The sequence below is a fragment of the Panthera uncia genome, chromosome A2 (genome assembly GCF_023721935.1).
Source record: "Panthera uncia isolate 11264 chromosome A2, Puncia_PCG_1.0, whole genome shotgun sequence".
In the NCBI taxonomy this organism is placed as follows: Eukaryota; Metazoa; Chordata; class Mammalia; order Carnivora; family Felidae; genus Panthera; species Panthera uncia.
In genome coordinates, this window is record NC_064816.1 from 116,595,784 (window position 1) to 116,615,919 (window position 20,136).

Consider the following 20,136-nt stretch of genomic DNA (forward strand, 5'->3'; position numbering starts at 1 on the left):
TCCCCACAAGCATACGAAGTAGGAGCTGACATTATCCCCAGGACCCCCGGTCTGTACAGCACACTGAAGCTTACAGAGGTTAAGTAACTTACCAGCCACTCAGTGAGAGAGATGGAACTCAAAATCCTGACAGGTGATTCTAGAGGCTGTGTTCTTAAACACTGGGCAGTACAATGCCTTTGCTGAACGTAGGCAGAAAGCAACTCCCTAAAACACAATGTCTTACAAAGTGGTCAGTGCCCGGAGGCGCCTGGTGGCTCAGTCGGTTAAGCGTCCGACTTTGGCTCAGGTCATGACCTCGCGGTTCATGAGTTCGAGCCCCGCGTTGGGCTCTGTGCTGACAGCTTGGAGCCTGGAGCCTGCTTCGGATTCTGTGTCTCCCTCTCTCTCTGCCCCTCCCCTGCTCACGCTCTGTCTCTCTCTGTCTCAAAAATAAATAAAACATTTAAAAAAATTAAAAAAAAAAAAAAAGTGGTCAGTGCCCTTGACGTTGCCTCAATCTGCATTGCCTCCGGGCTATTTGGTCCTCTAACTTACAGGAACTGATTGTTTTGATCAATCTTGGGCATTCCTGCATCTGTCTCACTGTGTGTTATGTATGTTTGCATCCCTCATGCATGTTTGCACAACGCCTGGCCCATGATATCAACTCAATAAATATCGGTTGAATTTAAACCAATTTGATTCCACGGATGTCATAAAAATGATATGACTCCAGCCAAGAACTCCCCTTTGTCAAAGCTCTTTGTGCTGCATTGGCCACGTTGGGGCCGACTGAAAAATGTGACTCGGCTATAGAAAGAGAGGTACAGGGACGCAGCGCGTGCGCATTGGATGAGCTTTCGAGGAGCACATACCTCCTGCCAGCACGACTGTGTCTCAAACAAACCTGGAAGGATCTGGGGTCCCAGTGAAGTAGTGAATGCACGGCGAGCTTCTATTCTGAGGCAGAACAGACACTACACTGGCTGTGGTAAGGAAGGACTCAGAATCTATACAGACTCCACTGGCTTTGTCCCGTAAGATGTCAATCATAGTCTGCACAGTAATGCTTTCTGTAAAGAAAAAAAAAAAAAGAGAAAGAGAGAGAGAGAGAAGCTTTAATAGCGGCAAGTTGTTAACCAAAACCCATTTGTTCCTTTTCTTCTTAGTTACAGAACCCTGGACTATAACTGGCCAGCTACAGACTATGTTTCCCAGCTTCCCTTGTGGCTCGGGCGGGGTCACATGATAAATCCCGACCAGTGGGAGAAGAAATGCTACGTGCAACTTCCTCGTCACCTCCATACAAAGGACGGTTCGCCCTTCACTTTGTTTGCCCCTCTTTCTGCTGCCCAGGACATGCCCGCAAGTCGGACCACAGGCGGAAGTCAAACGTCACGTATGGCTGTCCTCTGGTGCCGGGTAACCCACCAGCCCTGGACTGGCCGTATACATCTAGACCATAACACGGGAGAAAAATAAGCTTCCGTTTTCTCGAAGCCATATTATTTTGGAGTCTCCTTGCGCTAAGTAGCACTTAGCAATTTCTCAACCAGTACAGTATGCAATAGAACGATATCCATAGGAAAGTATTTGCAGTCTATGCACAATCCACTAAGCAAGTTCTCTCATACACACTTGCTGGTTACAGCCAGCACTGTATTTGGAGAATGACCTCTCTGCAGTGGGAAAGAGACACACAGAGAAATATTCAGAACATTCACAGCCATTTTGACTACTGGCTCTGACTTCAGATAAATGCGTAAACAACTCCTTGGCTACAAAGGACCCCGGTTTTACGTTTTCTCCCTCTGATCATGATTCGTTAAAACACTATTCTTTCCGTCTATGTTCACATAGATGGAATCAAAGCGTCACATAAAGAAGAGGTGCCTTAAACTTCACTAACACAACTCACGTCCTCTTTGTACATTTCCAATTGTAATATGCCATACCTAAAAGAATTAACAAAGCCTTGATTTCTTCAACTACCCGGTGTTAAACATTTTTCATTGTCTTGCGAATGAGTTTATTGATTTAAATCAGGACCCAGTCGGTTGATAACAGCTGAAATCTCTTTTGACCTCTGCCTCTCACTTTATCCCCTTGCATTTTATTTGTGGGGCCATTTCTCCTATAGAGTTTCCCACAGTCTGCACTTTGCAGACAGCAGCCCCTGGTGTTACTTAGTATGTCCTTCCATCCTCTGCATTTCCTGTAAACCCGTAGCTAGGTCCAGAGGCTTCATCAGATTTAGATTTGATGTTCTGGCAAGACTGCTTCATACGTGGTATTGTATACTTTTATCAAGCTGGGTTTTGTTTTTTTTTTTTTTTAACTTTTGGAGTTTTTTTTGAAGTTCCCATTTTATTTTTTATTTAAAAAAAAATTTTTTTTTAACGTTTATTTATTTTTGAGACAGAGAGAGACAGAGCATGAATGGGGGAGGGGCAGAGAGAGAGGGAGACACAGAATCAGAAGCAGGCTCCAGGCTCTGAGCCATCAGCCCAGAGCCCAACGCGGGGATCGAACTCACGGACCACGAGATCGTGACCTGAGCTGAAGTCGGACGCTTAACCGACTGAGCCACCCAGGCGCCCCATGAAGTTCCCATTTTAAAATGGATCACTGTCCTACCTTCCTACCCTTAATACATTAAGTTCTACAGCCAAAGTCGTGACGTGTTCTTCTACGTTAAGCATCGGCAAGCTTTTTCTTAAAGAACCAGACAGTAAATATTTCAGGCTTATGGGCCCCACCACCTTGCTGTAACTTACCTGTTGCAACTCTGCAACCGTGCCAATATGGCATGGAAGCAGTCATAACCAGCACCTAGATAAATGCGCACGGCTGTGTTCCAGTAAAATTTTATTTGAAAAATAGGGGATTGCCAACAGGTCCCAGTCTGTTGACCCCTGTTCTAAATGATCACAGGTCTAACTTACAAAACGCATGTATCACTGGCAACTATAAAATGTGGCCTCAGTGGTTTACTTGGAAGTGTTTCCGCTCGGGCACAGAAGTAATAAGCTATCCAGTCACCACGTTTGCCTCAACATGGATTCTGATTAAGTCAACAGCTAGGTGCGAGATAGAGGGTTCGGGAAGAGAATTCAGAACAACAGTTCCAACTCAACAAATGTTCACGGAGCAAAAGACTATAATGGACACCACGAGGGGATCCCAGTATGAGTGAAAGACAGCGCCCTGCCCTCCAGGCTCAGCAGGCCACTGAGAAAGGAAAATACAGGAAGACAAGGCAATGAGTGAAATACACAAATGCTGAGGTAGAAGGAAGGCTACAGTAAGTTATCACGAAGACAAGCACAATGACTTGAATCAGAAGGAGGAAAAACCCTCGTGGATGAGGAAGCATCCTGTAACAATAGATATACGTCATCCTGCCTGCACATCAGGGACATCAACACAAGTTCGTCTCTATGTACAAGGTCCGTTCTCATTTCCACCTCCTTGCTCACCCCCCGAAGTTCAGATAAGTTCTCTGAAACACAGCTGCAAGACAACAGGCATGAGAGGGAGAATCGTAAGGGATATACTAACTCACCTTCTTTCTTTTCTAAGCTGTCTTTGCCTGCACAGAAGTCTAGGTGGTCATCAGCCGGAGAAAAAACTTCGGAAAAATTGAACTCGTCCTCTCCCGTCCACCAGCCTTGACTCTGAGCATAACTCCTGAGCTCAGGATGCTGCGCGTCTATCTTAGTGGTGAGCGAAAGCTGATTGCAAATACACTTCACTCCCTCTGTAGAGAGTGCAAAGTCCGGTTAGCTGGAAAGATACTTAGAAGGACTTAATCAAGAAATGGAAATTTACAGCGAATCCCTTCTCTGCGATTCGACTTTAGAGAGAGGAAATGACTCTATTTTTGAAGAGAGAAACACAATCCTTGGTCCTCTTGTAAGAAGACCTCCCAGAAGGTTTGACCAGTCCTGACCGGGCACTACCACATTTTAAAGGAGCAATGGTCGCTGGATCTAAAATTCACACTCGGAAGGAAACCTGTGCAGCTCTCATTAGGGCTAAATAAACCCCAGGCATCTATTAACGATAGGAAAAATGAAAGGTTTCTTGAAAGAGACATGACGCGACTTACAAGACTTATGAACATCACAACTATAGCCATGCTTCTTCCCCAATTTAGGCTTCCTCCACTTGAAGGAACACTTTACACCTCCACCCTCTGCCCAAGTAACATCACTTTTGGAAAATACAAAGATGGCACCTCTTCATTCAACTTTTTTTTTTTCAGGTCCCAACATTTAGAAAAACACAGTGGCACTGATACTGAATTGTTTTAAAAGAACAGAATGTACCTGCGAATATACGTCTCTGAGGATATCAGTATGAGCGGTATGAGTGTGTGTGTGTGTGTGTGTGTGTGTCCACGCGTGTACGTGTATATGAGTGCAGAAATTCTATGGGAATTTTTTTCTCATAAAAATATAAGTGCAGCTAAAAGAGTCTAGAGTCGGGAGCGCATGAATGCTGAGTGCACTCCAGCTTGATGAAACTCCCCTATCGGCTGGCAGGCTTCCTGTGGCTTCTTCCAAAGCCTCAGCTGCAAATCCACTGAGGATGACTTCATTCTTCAAGATGCTGTCTAGAACACTAAGAAGTTATGAGTTGTAGCTCAAAAGAGGCCATCCGTACTTGCTGCTTCCAGAGAGCGTGCTGATCTTTTAAATTCTTGGGAGAATGAAGTAGAGAGAGAGAGATCAAACCACAAGCCGCAAGCCGTTACTGCCTAAAAACCAGTTTTTAGAGACAAGGTCAGTGCTGGACAGGGTTCTTCCAGTATGTTCTGCTCCACTGATTTGTTCTTCCAAAATAAGTATTCCTAGCTGATGGGCATTGGCCTTCTGCCGCTCATCTTTTCAGAGGACAAAAATAAAACTACTTAAAAAAATTAAAAATAAAAAGGAGCTTTGGCCTAAAAAGGGGCTTTTGGCATTCTTCATGCTAAGCTATCCAAAAAAATCCTGTGAGCAACGCCACAGATATTATTTTCCTAAAGGGCTGATTTACAATGTATGTTTGCTTTCGGGGTGCCCAGGTGGCTCAGTAGGTTAAGCGTCCGACTCTTGATTTCGGCTCAGGTCATGATCTCACGCTTCATGATGAAGCTCTGAGTCAGGCTCTGTGCTGACTGTGCAGATCCCGCTTGGGATTCTCTCTCTCCCTCTCTCCACTCCCCACCCCCCCCCCCCCAGCTCACTGTCTCTCTCTCAAAAGTACGGAAATAAACATTAAAAATAATATATGTTTGCTCCCAAGAATGTTAGCATTCAGGGCCTAGTTTCATCAAGTCCTGTTGCACTCACACTGCTGCTGGGATCAGAGGACATGAGATCAATGAGTCCAAGGAATGAATGGCTGAGCTTTTACTTCAATGTTTCGTGAAAGCATGCGTTTTGAGGAGATGGGTTTTTTAAGCTGCATCTTGAAGAGAAACTAAGCTTCTGAAATGCAGGTATAGATCAAAAAGTTTTAAGTTCTATTTAAAAGCAATATATGACTGCTTTTTCAGCATGGACCACTAGCCCTCCTGCCGGAAACGTTGGAGAGTAAGGCTTCAGCTTAGAACTTTTTTGATGAAAAAGTTTAAAGTTCTTGCACTGCAGCAGGCTCAGTGATCCAGCGGCCACACCGGCTGTCTCAGTTCTGTAAGTGCCATAGGGATGGGGCACAGGCACCAGGAGGTATATGCTGGGCACGTGAGGGTGAAGAAACTCTCTGGGACTGTTGCAAGGGTGCCACCAGCCCATTCGGTGCCCTTGTGAGAATGCGAAGAAGCCACCCTCCTCCAGGCAAGCGCCGCAAGCACGTAGAGCATCCAACACACCCCTCGTCCACAGAAACCCTCATCACTGCACTGACTCAGGCCACAGAAAACCTTGACTCTCAACTATCGCAGTAGATCTTCTGCTTCTAACTCAGGTCAGCTTTGGTTCCAATCACCCCTTGGGTAGGTCTGGAAAACAGGTTTCATCCCTATCATCAATTCTGAGGAACTGGAAGAGACTTCCTGACAAATTCAGTTGAGAAACTGAAGCCCAAGTTTAGGTTCAACACGAGAAGAGGGTGGCGAGCCACTAGCCGCGTGTGCCGTGAGCACAGGAGGGGAGAAATGGCGGCACACCGTCTAGGTACTTGTCATCCAGTCCTGAGGAGCGTCAGGGGGGCTTCACTGGCCGATTCTCTCCTAGAATTCCTTCGTCCTCTCGGAAACCCTTTAACCCATGCTGGGACCTCATCCTGTCTCCAATATGAGGCTGCTAAGTGATGAGACAGGACAACCACACCCCCCTCTAACATCTCCTTCCTCGGAACTGTCTCAGAACAAAGTGCTGCAGGGAGCACAGAGCCACAACTGTGTGGGCACAAAATCCTTCCGAATGGATCCCCTAGGCCTCTGCGCTTCTAGAAACACTGTCTCACAGAGAAATGAGCTTGTCCCAGAGGCAGTCCACGGTCCTCACACAGATCCGAACGCCTCTTTTAGAGGAACATTCCAAGTGCGAGGAGCCACAGGGCTACGGGTGATGAGGGGCAGCTCCCTGTTGTAGGGGTTCACTCACTGAATGGAATGGGATAATCACCATTCCTTTGGCCAAGTCACAGAGTAACCATTTGGGTCACGAAACGGCCGGTAGCCACAGCCGGGTCCTGCCCAGAAAGCAAGCAGAAAATAAGAAATGTCACGAGCGTGTCTCCCAAGTGTTGACACCTCTGCAGCCCAGGTTCTTCCTAGAAGCAGAGCCCAGAAGTGAGGATACGGCACAGAGGGGGTCTGCCGCACCAGGGTGACTCCTACGCGTCCAGGCAGCATCTGCCCGAGCCTCTCTTGCCCTCGAAGCTCCCCCCTACCCCCGCCCGTCCACACCGCTCACCTGTGATCTGCTCAGCAGCCCAGTACTTCCCCACGGTCTCCAGCACCCAGGCTTCCTCGCGATCCACAATCAGATACGCGCTTTGGAAGCTGTGGCAGGCGTGTGCATCTTCGTAATAATTGCCACCCTGTCCGTGTTCCTCCAACAAGGCGACGATGACATCCAAGGCTTCTTTGGCTGTTGTCCCTCTTTCCAAACCAAGCCTGAAGTAAGAAGACCGGAAGTCTCCCTCAGTCCCTTCGTACGCTATGGTTCTCACCACAGTAACCAAAGCCTGGGGTGCAGCTGAGTTATGAAGCACGCCGTCACGTGTAAATGTATGAAGTATGCAGGCCGATACACAGATTCACGGCACTTGAGCTCAGGATGCGTCTCTCACGCATTCGGTTCCAAATCGTGGGGGTGTTTTCTGTCTTTGGGCACCCCCCGTCCCCCCCCCCCCACACACACACACACACAAACAGAAGACTCAGGAACCCAGTGGCTTCTCCCTCGTGAAAGGCAGCTCAGCCAACGCTGTTTCTTTTCTGACTCTGACTCCCATGATGCCGACCAGCTCAGCTCTAGCCGTGTCAAGACCCCCTTTCTGTGGCTTATTCTCCCTCCTGCCTCCGGGCAAAAGGACACCTGTGCGCAGGGCAGCCTTGATCTCTGTTACTCTACACCAGGCATTTTGGTTGGTAACAAAGGGTTCCATTGCCAGCCCTTGTCCTCAGTACATATGTTTTACACCGTCATCTCACAGGGAATGGGTGCCTGGTGGGACGTGATCCATCCTTTTCCGCGTATCTCTCCTCCTACCTATCAGCCTGCTTCTCCTGGTGTGGCTTAGAGCGTCACTTATCAAAAAGTACCTATTTCTTCTGAAATGAAACAGCAGCCTGCTCCCAGCCCTTCCAAGTAATCGGCCCCCTACAGAGGGCACAGATACGGCCCTCTGCGTGACCTCGGGCAAGTCCCATAATATGTCTGAACTCCGCGTTATGTCACCTATAAAACAGGTACCTAATCCCTGGGCTCTATGAAGACAGGTGTACGAGATACTGACTGTGAAAATACAAACACAACTGCCCAGGACCAAGGGGGTCAGTAGGTCTGAGAGGCAGCACGCTGTGGCCGAAAAACAATGGCTCAGAGATACGGAGACCTGGCTCCCAATTCTATGTGTGCCACCCACTGGCAGTGTGACCTTAAGTAACATAACCTTTCGGGAACGTGATTTTCTCATTTGTAATGTCAAAACGGGACTACGCCCCTCTCGGGCTGATGTGAAAGAGGATGGCACTTGAAATGTACTCAGTAAATGTCCACTGACTCATCTCTTGCTTCCAATCATAATTCTGGCGGCAGGAACACAAGCGCCTCAGAACAGAGACGACGGTGCCTGCTAAAATGGCAGCATAAGCCAGCTCTGTAGGAATTTTCATCCTACATGCGAGCAATTGTCTCTAAAACTCACCCAGCCTGATTCTTGCTGAAGGAACCTCCACTGTCCTGCCAGGGAGAGGAAAAGATAATGCTACAGACTTATTTCTCTTTCTCTCTATCTTTTTTTTTAAGTTTATGTATTTATTTTGGGAGAGGCAGGGAGAATGCAAACAGGGGAGGGGCAGAGAGAGAGGGAGAATCCAGGCCGTCAGCGCAGAGCCCGACGTGGGGCTTGAACTCGCGAAACCCTGACATCCTGACCTGAGCCAAAATCAAGAGTCGGTCGCTTCACTGACTGAGCCACCCAGGCGCCCCGACAGACTTGCTCTCGCGACAGGCTTATCTTCGTAGTCAGATAATTATATATCCATTTATTGGGCATTTCTCAATTTTAGCTTATTTAGGAAGACTTGGTGAAAAGGCACTGATTTGCAAAGCTGAACCCTAAGACCTTAGCAGAGTGATACAAAATAAACTTAGGAGACGGTTGGCTTAAGCAGACTTTTCTGTTGGTGGGTGTCATCTTCTCCAAAGAGGACCGACAGAAGCAAGCACTCATCTGTTCTTGAGGATCCAGAGGAAACAAGCATGCTATATGAGCACCTCTCTGATCTGCCCGAGCTGTGCCCCGAGGAGGGCCCCCTTCTTCCTTTCACAGATGCCTAGCAGCCTCTGGTCACATTGCCTCATGCATGCATTCCAGGCAGAAGCCTTGTCCCGAGGCCTTCACAGGGCTCCAATCTGCCCAGGCAAACATGTGCTAGGAGCATGGGAATACCTAGCCAGGGCCACACCACCTTTGGAAGCCGTGACTTCTCTTTTGCAGCTTCTAGCTCATTCTCCTGTCGTTCTGCCCGCTGCATTCCACACTGAGGCGCCAGTACGCGCACTTGCCCTCCCACAAGCCAAGAACCTTGGCTCCGGGAGGTTCCTTAGTGCCCTCTGCGTATGGCGTCGGCAGCGGGACCTCAGCACTCATCCACAGACACCACTCTGATCAGACCCTCCTACCCTCTGTGCCAGGACCAAGGAAAACGATACACCTGGCCACTCCCACTTAGCCTCTGTGCCATGGGCCAAGGACAGGACAGCCTGCTCCACTGTATCAGGACGAAAACAACAGCAAGGCTGAGGGGACAGGTGCACCCGGGCTACAGTAGTCTAGGGCCACAAGTTACCCGATATCAAGAGACCCGTTCCAAAGCCTTTCACAGTGCTCTGGCCCCATAGATGGGGCAAATTCACGTGACTCAAAATGAGAACACCATCTTTCTGGTCCCATGCCTACTTTCCTTTTGGCTATGTCACCTCACTATGGGCATGACCGGGGCAGGAAAAGGGATGGAATTAGCTGGGCCAAGGTTAGAGTCTCACTCTGACATCTACCTTCAGTGCAGTTCAGATCCTTTGAACATATGAGCTCAGTCCACGTTTTTCTGGATCTTGGAGTTAGATGCACCCAAGTTCAAATTCTTGTTTCATGAAAACTACTTGTAAGGATCCCTACTTGCAGTCCATGACTCTCACACAGGTATGTCAAGCCCAGTGTGCCCATTCCTGGAAGGTCAATAGACCTATCCATCGGTTGGCGGAAGCTATGGACCACAGAGGTCTCTGTGTAAATGCACACTTTCTCCCTGGAAGTCCTACAAAGTGTCAAAACCGCGAATGCTTGGTGTAAGATGTTGGCTCTGGGAGGTTCTTTAGAGGTCATCCGATCTAAGGCCTCCCCTCGAATAAATGCGGAGACTGTGGTCCCGAGGGGTGCTGTAACTTGGGTGTACTCACACGGAAAACCAAGGCCCCTGGCTCCCAGCCCAATACTCTTTCAACGAGGCCATGAGTCTGTTGCATTTCACCATCTCCGAAAAAAAGAAAGCCAGTTCAGAGTGTCGTTTCGGTCCCACCCACCCTCGCCTTTGGTGGTTCACTCCAAACTCGGTCATTGATCAGCCACCGCAGGCCAGGCACACAAGTCCCGGTGCTCACGGCACGGTGGTGACGAAGGAGAGGCCCCCATCCCACCGAGCCCATGACGCGTCTGCTGCCTCCTGTTATGTAGTGGCCGGTAGAGAAGGAAAAGGGAAAAGGACAAGTGAGATGAAGAAGGACAGGAGGGGCATATATCTCTTCTTTCTTCCTTGATATGTTATGTATTTTATATGCAGCCTTCCCTCTTTTGTATATTTTAGCTACATTTCAAACCATGAACCACCCACTTAAAATACACCGTTCAGTGATTTTTAGTACATTCACACATCTACAACCACAACCTAACTGGGACATTTTCAACACCCCAAAAAGAAGCCCCATATCCATAAGGAATCACTCCCCATTTTCCCACCCCCGCCACAGGCAATCACTAATCTATTTTCTGCTACTATGGATTTGCCTGTTCTGGACATTTCATGTAAATGCAGATATACAACATGCGACCTCCGGTGTCTGGCTTTGTTACTTAGCACAATGTTTTCTTTTTCTTTCTTTCTTTCTTTCTTTTTTTTTTTTTTTTAATATTTATTTATTTCTGAGACAGAGAGAGATAGAGCATGAGTGGGGGAGGGGCAGAGAGAGAAGGAGACACAGAATCCGAAGCAGGCTCCAGGCTCTGAGCTGTCAGCACCGAGCCCGACGCGGGGCTCGAACTCACAAACCGAGAGATCATGACCTGAGCCGAAGTCGGTCGCTCAACCGACTGAGCCACCCAGGCGCCCCTAGCACGATGTTTTCAAAACCCACCATGTTGAAGCATGTGTAAGCACTCAGTTATTTTTTATTGCTCAATAATATTCCACTGTAATCCACCTTTTTTGTTTTTTCCTATCACCTCAAACTTATCAAAAGACAGATGTCTCCTTTGGGAGGACCGTGTTACAAAAATGAGGTTTGGAGGGAAATAAATCCCGTTCCCATTCCCCCACCTGTTCTGAGCAGTTGTTTCAAAGAATGACTGTGTGGTACCTGACCAGATCCATCCCCAATAAGGCTTCGGTCTCAGCTGCTGGTTCTCTGGCATTGATGGCTTCATTGGCTATGCACACTCCATGCTCATTGGCTCCCATTTCTGCCCCCCAAAGCCAGGCAGGTCTGCTTAGCACAATAGCATGGGTCCTGGGAACTTGGTCGATTGAAATGTACGTGCACTAGAAAACAAAGACAGGAAAGAAAGGACCATCACCCGTCAGGAACCACTCAGTTTCCATCTTGGTACTTAACCGGAACCACTACATCAGTTGCAAACAGAGCCGGAAAATGAAAGGCCTTGGGAACACAAGACTTAAAAGATACCCCAGGTCTCAACGCAAGCTCAGAGGTCTCTAGAGTGAGGTGCAGTTGTGCCAATCAGGTTTCAGTCTCCGGTTCAAGCCCAGTTTATCCACAGTGCTCTCGCATTTATAGCAATCAGCTTCTTTTTTTTTTTTTAATTTTTTTTTAACGTTTATTTATTTTTGAGACAGAGAGAGACAGAGCATGAACAGGGGAGGAGCAGAGAGAGAGGGAGACACAGAATCTGAAACAGGCTCCAGGCTCTGAGCTGTCAGCACAGAGCCCGACGAGGAGCTCGAACTCACGGACCGTGAGATCATGACCTGAGCCGAAGTCGGACGCTTAACTGACCGAGCCACCCAGGTGCCCCAGCAATCAGCTTCTTGAACCAGGTATGCAGCCCATCTGTGCCCTGAATACGCTGTCTGGTCATTTCAGCAGGCACAGATGCTTCAGGGCACAAGCATTTTAAACAAACATAACCATTTATTCCCATCTCCAAAATTCCTTCCAGATCAGTGGCTTTCAAACTTCTTTAAAGTTATTGAACCTTACTACAGAAGAAACTTTACTCGGAGGCCTAACATAGAAAGCAGATTAAAGGAAAATGTGTTGCCTGACGAAGATGGGGGTGGGGCCGGGGGGGTCCCTATGCTCCTGGCAATGATCCCTAGGGCTCCCTGGAACCTAGTTTCATAACCTTCACGTTTGCTCTAGTGGTAGAAAAGGGAACGTGATGATAAAGCTTTACATTTAACTAATGCATTAAATGCTCTCTTATACACTGTGCTTCCCCGTCTGTCCCATCTGATTCTCACACTAAGCCTATGCAGCGGACACAGGGGAAGAGAGTCCCAGAAGGGCATGTTTCTAACTACGATCAGGACAGCAAGACCCACACCATGTGGTGTTGTATATCTTACCTTCTCCAGGCTGCTGTGTCTTTACCTGGAAAATGAGTGAGCTAATCGAGAACAAGCGATTTTGTTTTTCGAAATATTTTTAGCCTTAGAACCCTGCCTTTGCACGAACTCTTACGTAGAAGCATGAAGACAGTAAAAGCGGTCACGGTGCGTTGAGGCAAATGGAAGTTGGGTGGGGGGACCAGCTAACTCAAAGCTCGGCCTGCTGGTTCTACCCTTTCCCTCCCCACGATGGGCCCACGGCACAGACAGCTCCCTTGGAGAAATGAGAAAAACGTTAACCTGGGTGGCCCATAAGGCGCCTGCTGACTCTGGCATGGAATCCAGGGCTCAAGCTGCACAGCGCTATTTGGCTCTCAAGGGAGAAATTCGTCACCTGCAGCAACCATTTACATTTTAAATTGGGCACTGAAAGCATCGGCTCAACTGTGGCCTCGGATCTTTTTCTGACTCGCGACCCAGTTGTATCGACTGAACACAATCCGGGACGTTATTCTGCATTGATTTTCCATAACGTCTAAGCCTCGGGTAAGAGCTAAAACGCGGGCGGCATGCACACTCATTGGTCAGGTGACATATGTATCTTCATAATCCATGGAAGGTGCTGCTCTGCACTGGGATGATGTTATTTCACTGGATAAATACTGGTAAGACTGAAAGCTAATTAAATCCAGAGGCTGTCAAGAGGCTCTTGAGTTTTTCACGGCAAATTGATAATGAAATGCACTCTTGAAATGTTTTCCCTAGTTCCTGAACGTTGTTTACTTTGAAAAACGCTTCTTTTACAGCAAAAACCTAGCCAGAGCCATGAACAAACTACGGTCCTCTGTGCTCTTCTAAATGTGATAGCAGTTTATATCTTAAAATTGTATTCTTCATGTAAAAAGCAGTTCAGGCATCGACCAACGTTTTCCAAACCCCTCTGTGTACACTGAGTCAGTTCCAGTGATAAATTCTGTCTTGAAAAGAATGAGTAAATATGGAAGGAATTTAAGATTCTTTAAAAAAAAAATTTTTTTTTTAACGTTTATTTTTGAGAGACAGAGAACGAGCAGGGGAGGAACAGAGAGAGGAAGATGCAGAATCCGAAGCAGGCTCCAGGCTCTGAGCTGTCAGCACAGAACCCAACGTGGGGCTTGAACCCATGGACCGCGAGATCATGACCTGAGCCGAAGTCAGTTGCTTAACCGACTGAGCCACCCAGGCGCCCCAGGAATTTAAGATTCTTAAGCGCAGATGTATCATAAAGTTATTTTTATGGGCAAGAAGGAAGCAAAAAGAAGAATGGGTTTATTTATCTGTTCTCAAATTCATTTTTACACATTCGTTTCCATTTTGCCAATTATTTACAGAGCACCAACCACACAGAAGGCATTTTGTGCTAAGCACTGTTTGCAGATAAATCAGGAAGGATGCCTAATCCCTGTTCTTTCAGCTGGGAAACAAGGGAAAGCACACATGCAAATTACCATGACCACCAGGCCAACCTCAGCAGGTATCACTGAGGCCTGTCAAGTTAATGTGTAATCCATCTTTCCCCCTCCTCAATCTTGTACATCTGAGCAATCCATTCCTGCTTTTTTCTTCCACATTCCATTCCATTTATCCCCTTCCAAATACTGTATAATTGGCTTATGTACTGCATATACCGTTTATATATGTTATCTCCCCCAGCCACAAGGTAAGCTCCATAGGGGCAAGGAGATATATTTGTGGTTTAGTTCAGTGATATATCCCAAATCTGGTACACACTAGGCATCAACAGATCTTTTTTCAAGGGAGGGAAGGAAGGAAGGAAGGAAGGAAGGAAGGAAGGAAGGAAGGAAGGAATAAGTGAATAACAAAGAACAGAGGGACATAATACAGGTTCAACAGAAAGAGGGAAATTATCTAAGTGGCCAGAGGATTTATCAAATGAGTGTCATTTGAGTTGATCTTGAAAAAACGGGCCAGACATCGAGGCGCTCCTGACAGAGAGGTAAGAGCCAGAGAAGAGAGAGACAGAGACGGGGCCAGGAACATTCCCCCCTCTGTGCCACTCACAGAAGCTATTGCGAAGGCATTGAGTAACAGCACTGCAAGAGCTCAGTAAGCATTGACTGATAAAAATGTTGAAAACTGAATCCAAAAGACCATATGGTCTTCGTGGGAGTTCAAAATATTTGCAGCCAACTTGACACTTTTTAGCCAAACTCGGAAGGAGGAGGAAGAAAAGAGATGCCCAAGTAGCCAGATGGGCCACATCGGCCCCTCCTAAACACCAGGCGGAAAGCCAATGCACCAGACAGATCCCCCTCATATGCTACAGAGCAAAGGGGTTATGGAGATGGGGGGGGGGGGGGCGGTGCACCCAAGCCCTTCGGAGCCTGTAACACACACACCCTTAGGGCATCTCTGTCACGGACTGCAGCAGCCTGGGCCTAATAAGGACCCTTCTGTGGCTACAATTCACACACACTCCATTGTGTTTGAAATCTGACGAATCACACCCAGATCAAAGAGGATGGTCACGACTGCTTATCTAAACTGCTTATCTAAAATCCTCGTCTGGGAGCAAACCTCGTAAATAGGGAACGTTAACACAAGATGTAATTAGCTAAACTGTGTAAAGTCAGCCATCTAGAACATGAACTCTGCAGGCAGTCATTTCTTTTTTATTTTTAAGTTTATTTATTTTGAGAGAGAGAGAGAGAGAGAGCAGGGAGGGGCAGAAAGAGAGGGAGAGAGAGAATTCCAAGCAGGCTCTGCACTGTCCGCACAGAGCCTGACGCAGGGCTTGAACTCACAAACTGCAAGTTCATGGTCTGAGCCAAAACCAAGACTCAGACGCTTAACCGACTGAGCCACCCAGGTGCCCCCGTCACCGTTTTTCTTTTTTTTTTAATAAAATTCACTCATCTTCACAACGGCCACATCACTATTGAGGAGGCAGACGGTAAGTGGGAGTGGGATCTCAGGCAGCAGGGAAGGTCTCACCAAAAAAAAAAAAAAAAAAAAAATCCAAAATGCACCTGACATGTTCTTTCAGCGTGACAGAAGCAGTTTCGCTCCTCAAGTCAAAATTCCTGGCCAGAATTCCTACCCAAAACAAAAAGGGGAAAGAACACGTTCACCACGCAAAAGCTCAATCTTTACAGGGACGGTTCTGGCCTCAGCTTCGGTGATTAAGCCGCTTAAGAGGTTTGCAGAGAGAGAGACAGAGATGAGCAAATTGTCTTGCTGCCCATGGCCACTCCCAACCAGCCTCTCATAAAACAAATCTGTCAGCTGTGTGACTTCTGGGTGCCAAGGCCACATAACAGTATAAGGCTGCTTGGAGCGGGGAGCACGGTGAGGCAGGCTTGTAAATGTCGGCACTGTCTGCTGCTGATCACTGAGGTTTTAAAGGTACTGCCTGCACTGAGCCTGTCACTCTTTCAGGTGGCTCCAGGGGACACGTGCCAGGTTGGAGGATAGAAAAGATGAGCCTTGCCTGACAAAGCCCTGGGGACGGCGACAAAAGACAATTCCCCTGCAGGGCAAGCCCTTTATTATTTTCTGTGATTGTGTCAAAAACGAAAAAGCAAAATCAGCTTCACGCTGGTGCCTACCCCTTGCACATTCCGGTGCACACCCTTCCTGGATATCACCCAGTGAAAGGGGAACAGAGACACTCACACAATAGACGTTTCAATTAATGAAATGCAACCATTGTGCTTTCCTACTGTACTCAGATGGTGAACACAGCCCTGGCACCACCAGTGAAAAAGCACTCTGAAATGAGCTGATGACTCAGCCAGACTTCCCAGGGTTGGGGGGGCGGGGGGGGGGAAGCAGGGAAAATGGGATGCTTTGGAGGAATATTTTTAGGTTTAGAAAATTTGCAACTCTAAAGCAGCACTGCTCATGATCACTGAGGTTCTTGGGGTTTGTTTTTATCTTCTTTAGCCCAGTGTCTTGACGGCTACTTGACCGGTTTTTGAAAATGTGCCCTTAAGGTTCAGATGACTCTAAATAATGACCAAAAAAAGAGCGTCAGCCACATTTTAGAAGCAGGGCCTTATACTCCCTTGAGGACGTAAGATCTTTGAGAATGGGCAAATGCAAAGGCCTGGGGTCGGAAACAGGCTTGGGACAGGGGACTGGTGGAAGGAAGTTCCCTGCTAAGCCACGCTCCCCTGAGGTGAGGGGGACGCGCCTGCTCTACACGAGGCTGGAGGCTCCTGCTCTGGGGACAAAGAGCAGATAGGAAGACCGGCACCCAGTCCCCCCGGTGGCCACATGGAGCTTTGTTCAGCTCTCTTTGATTCCAGATTAACTCGTGCTTTCCCACCGTAAGAGGGAATCTTCGGAAATGAAATTCAGACACTCTCCCCCGCAAAACACACACACATCCCACGAACCACAAATATAGCTGCCATCTGGACAATGTTACTAACAATGTCACCAGCTATCATTAATGGGTAATTTTCTATTCTTCTTGAAAGTATTTTCATTGGGCAAGAAAAAAAGGAAGTGATCTACCAAAAACCTGCCCCAAACTGTGGAAGTTGTATAATCTCACTGGGGGTCCTGAACCCAAACAGAACTTTATATAGAGGAAAACATAAATAAATTAAACCTAACTTAAAAAAAGAGAGAAAGAAACAATGAAGACTTTAAACTTTAAAGGAAGGGGGAAAATGGAGAAGAGGGTTATTATATTATAATAATAATAATAATAAGAGACTCTTTTAAAAAGCATGATGTGTCAAATCTGACTTGGCTATCAAGAATTCTGTCTCCACAAATGGTGACATAATTATTCTCTGGGCACCAAATATAAATCAGGTCAACTTTAATTGAAATTCACTGGTTTTTGTATGGGGCACCTAGGTGGCTCAGTCACTGAAGCGTCCAACTTAGGCTCAGGTCATGATCTCGCGGTTCGCAAACTGGAGCCCTGCATCAGGCTCTCTGCTGTCAGCACAGAGACTGCTTCAGAGCTTCTGTCCACCTCTCTCTCTGCCTCTCCCCCACTTACGCTGGCGCTCTCTCTCTCTCTCTCTCTCTGAAAAAGAAAATAAACATTTTTTAAAACAAAAAAATGCATTGGTTTTGGGAGCAGTATTCTAATGTTGGATCCATTTTTTCCTAAATAGAAAATCCAACCATATGAAAATAGGCATACATACCCACCTACAGGCACACGCACACACACACACACACACACACACACACACACAGAGAACATCATGATCCAGGAAATTACTCATCTGCTTCCTCAACACTCCTATCTACAGAAAGGAGCAGGGCTTGAGGAAAAGTCGAGATGTGCTCTGTGATGTGTAGTGGTATAGCATCCTCAGAGAGCACAAATGGATATAAACGGATCCATGCCACTCTGCATCCAAAGTGAAATTGTTAAAAAAAAAAAAAGAGAGAGAGAGAGAGAAACTAAAGAACATTTAAAAAATGCTCCAATCTTCCAACTGTGGAGCTAAACAAAACATGCAGTGTAATTTTAGAAATGGAGGAACTCTGTTAAAGGATCCTGTTCTGTATTCTTTTATCCGTTGTCTCAAGCAAAGAGAATGTGACGGAGAGTAGATGGTGGCTGAGTACACTGATGGACAGACAGAAGGAAGGAGGATGGGTGCGTGAGTGGACAACTTGGACGGGAGGACCGCCTGGAAGGACGGGCCAGCTGGAAGGGTAGGCGGGTCAGTGGATGAGTAATCAGGATGACTTTTAGTGCACGGTTATTCTCAGAAAATGAATTCCTGGAACCTCAAAACTCAAGTATGAGGTTTCTAGGGAAACTGCAGAATATATACGTTTAAAATGTTGTGAAATGGCTAAGAAATAGATGGGAGTTTATAGGAAGTTCTCACTCTTCACAGTTTAGAGAAATAATTTCTGTATGCTAATGAGAGCTTTTATGAAAGTTACATGATAGTTGTTGGGCTCATACAACTTTATGAAAGTTACATGATATTTGGTGGGCTCACCTATGGAAAAGAGCCCACCATTCTGTACTTGGGAAAGTAACAAAAGGAATTAAAGGGGTAAGAGTAGGGGCACCTCAGTGGCTCAGTTGGTTAGGCGATCGACTCTTGATCTCAGCTTAGGTCTCGATCTCAGGGTCTTGAGTTCAAGCCCCATGTTGGGCTCCATGTTGGGCTTAGAGCTTACTTTAAAAAGGGGGCAGAGAGAAGGCAAGAGTCAAATTGAAAAGCAGATTCAGAACCAAATGCTAAAGATAGTCTGGGAACTGAGACCTGGAGTCACAGAAGCTCTCAACACTAGTCAATTCTTTAAAAAAAAAAAAAAATCTCTTTTTACAATGTTCTCCTTAGAGTCTATAAAGTACTTTCAAATATCAGCTCCCATGTGTTTCACCAAAAAATCTGTAAGGCAGACACAGTGGGTGTTATGATCTCCATCTGGCAAATGAGTAAACTGAGTCTCAAAGAGACTCAAAGACCCAAGATGCAGGAAATGAGGAAGACAAGCCTGGAAGCCAAGACCCTTGTACCTGAGGCCAGACTCATCCCACCGGTTTCAGGCAATTGTAAATTTCCATTGATTTATAATGGCAGAACAGGCACAAAGTACATGTTCACAGAAGGAGGGCAGGCCAGAGGGAGGTGAGGATATTGGTATGTGGGCCCTGAAGGATGCATCTACCAAGGAGAGGAGAGGACAGGAAGAGCATTCTTAACAAAAGCACAAAGAAATGCAAATGTGTTACTTGTTCAAGAAATGACGAGCAGCTCAATGTAGCTGGAGCCTATGGTGCAAGCTGGGAGAGGAAGACTAAGAAGGAGGGCAGAAAAGCAAGCAGGAAATTGTACAACCCTTCTGGAGGGCAATTAGTACAAAAACTTTACCCCACGACCCAGCGATCCTACATCTGCCAGGTGTATCTAGAGACTATACCCGCACATGTACAGAATGACTTACATACAAGGTTCTTCATGACTGACTTCTGGACTAGAAAACAGGCCCAGTGTCCACCAATAGAGGACTGATTGAAAAATTACGGAATATCTCCACAATGGACACTATGCATCCTTAACAAATAATAATAAGATGATCTCTGTGTACAAATGTAGAAGAATCTTTAGAAAATGTTACTAAATTTTAAAAAATGTAGACCTTTTTTGTGCATTTGAAATTTTCTATTTAGAAATCAAGTTTCAGGGGCGCCTGGGTGGCTCAGTCGGTTAAGCATCCGACTTCGGTTCAGGTCATGATCTCACAGTTTGTGAGTTCAAGCCCCGCATCGGGCTCTGTGCCGACAGCTCGGAGCCCGGAGCCTGCTTCGGATTCTGTGTCTGCCTCTCTGCTCTGCCCCCACTCACACTCTCTCTCTCTCAAAAATAAATAAACATTACAAAAATTTTTTTTAAATCAAGTTTCAGAAGAGTATATATAATGCGCTACTTTTGTGGCAAAAAGTAAGAAAATAAGGCTAAGTATTCACACTTGTTTGCATTTGCATGAAACAGTGGAAGGATGTGCAAGTAATTACTAAAAAGGGTGATGCGGGATGGGAATCAGACTGAGTAGCAATACGGGAGGGTAAACCTTTTTAATACCACACGGATACATTACCTATTCAAAATGTAAAATTACATTAAAAAGCATCTTTACTTGTTAAAAGT

General features: G+C 46.6%; 1 protein-coding gene across 2 annotated transcripts in view; it reads right to left on the bottom strand.

Annotated features, from left to right (window-relative positions):
- SCRN1 (secernin 1) overlaps positions 1-20,136 on the bottom strand; it is a 62,637-nt gene that overhangs the window by 14,989 nt on the left and 27,512 nt on the right. For both annotated transcript variants that reach the window (XM_049641645.1, XM_049641644.1), the window contains 4 exons: positions 11,280-11,461; positions 6,891-7,093; positions 3,548-3,742; positions 890-1,055 (listed from right to left, as the gene is read on the bottom strand). In XM_049641645.1, the coding sequence (XP_049497602.1) occupies positions 890-1,055; positions 3,548-3,742; positions 6,891-7,093; positions 11,280-11,461 (746 nt within the window). The remainder of the gene's footprint in view (positions 1-889; positions 1,056-3,547; positions 3,743-6,890; positions 7,094-11,279; positions 11,462-20,136) is intronic.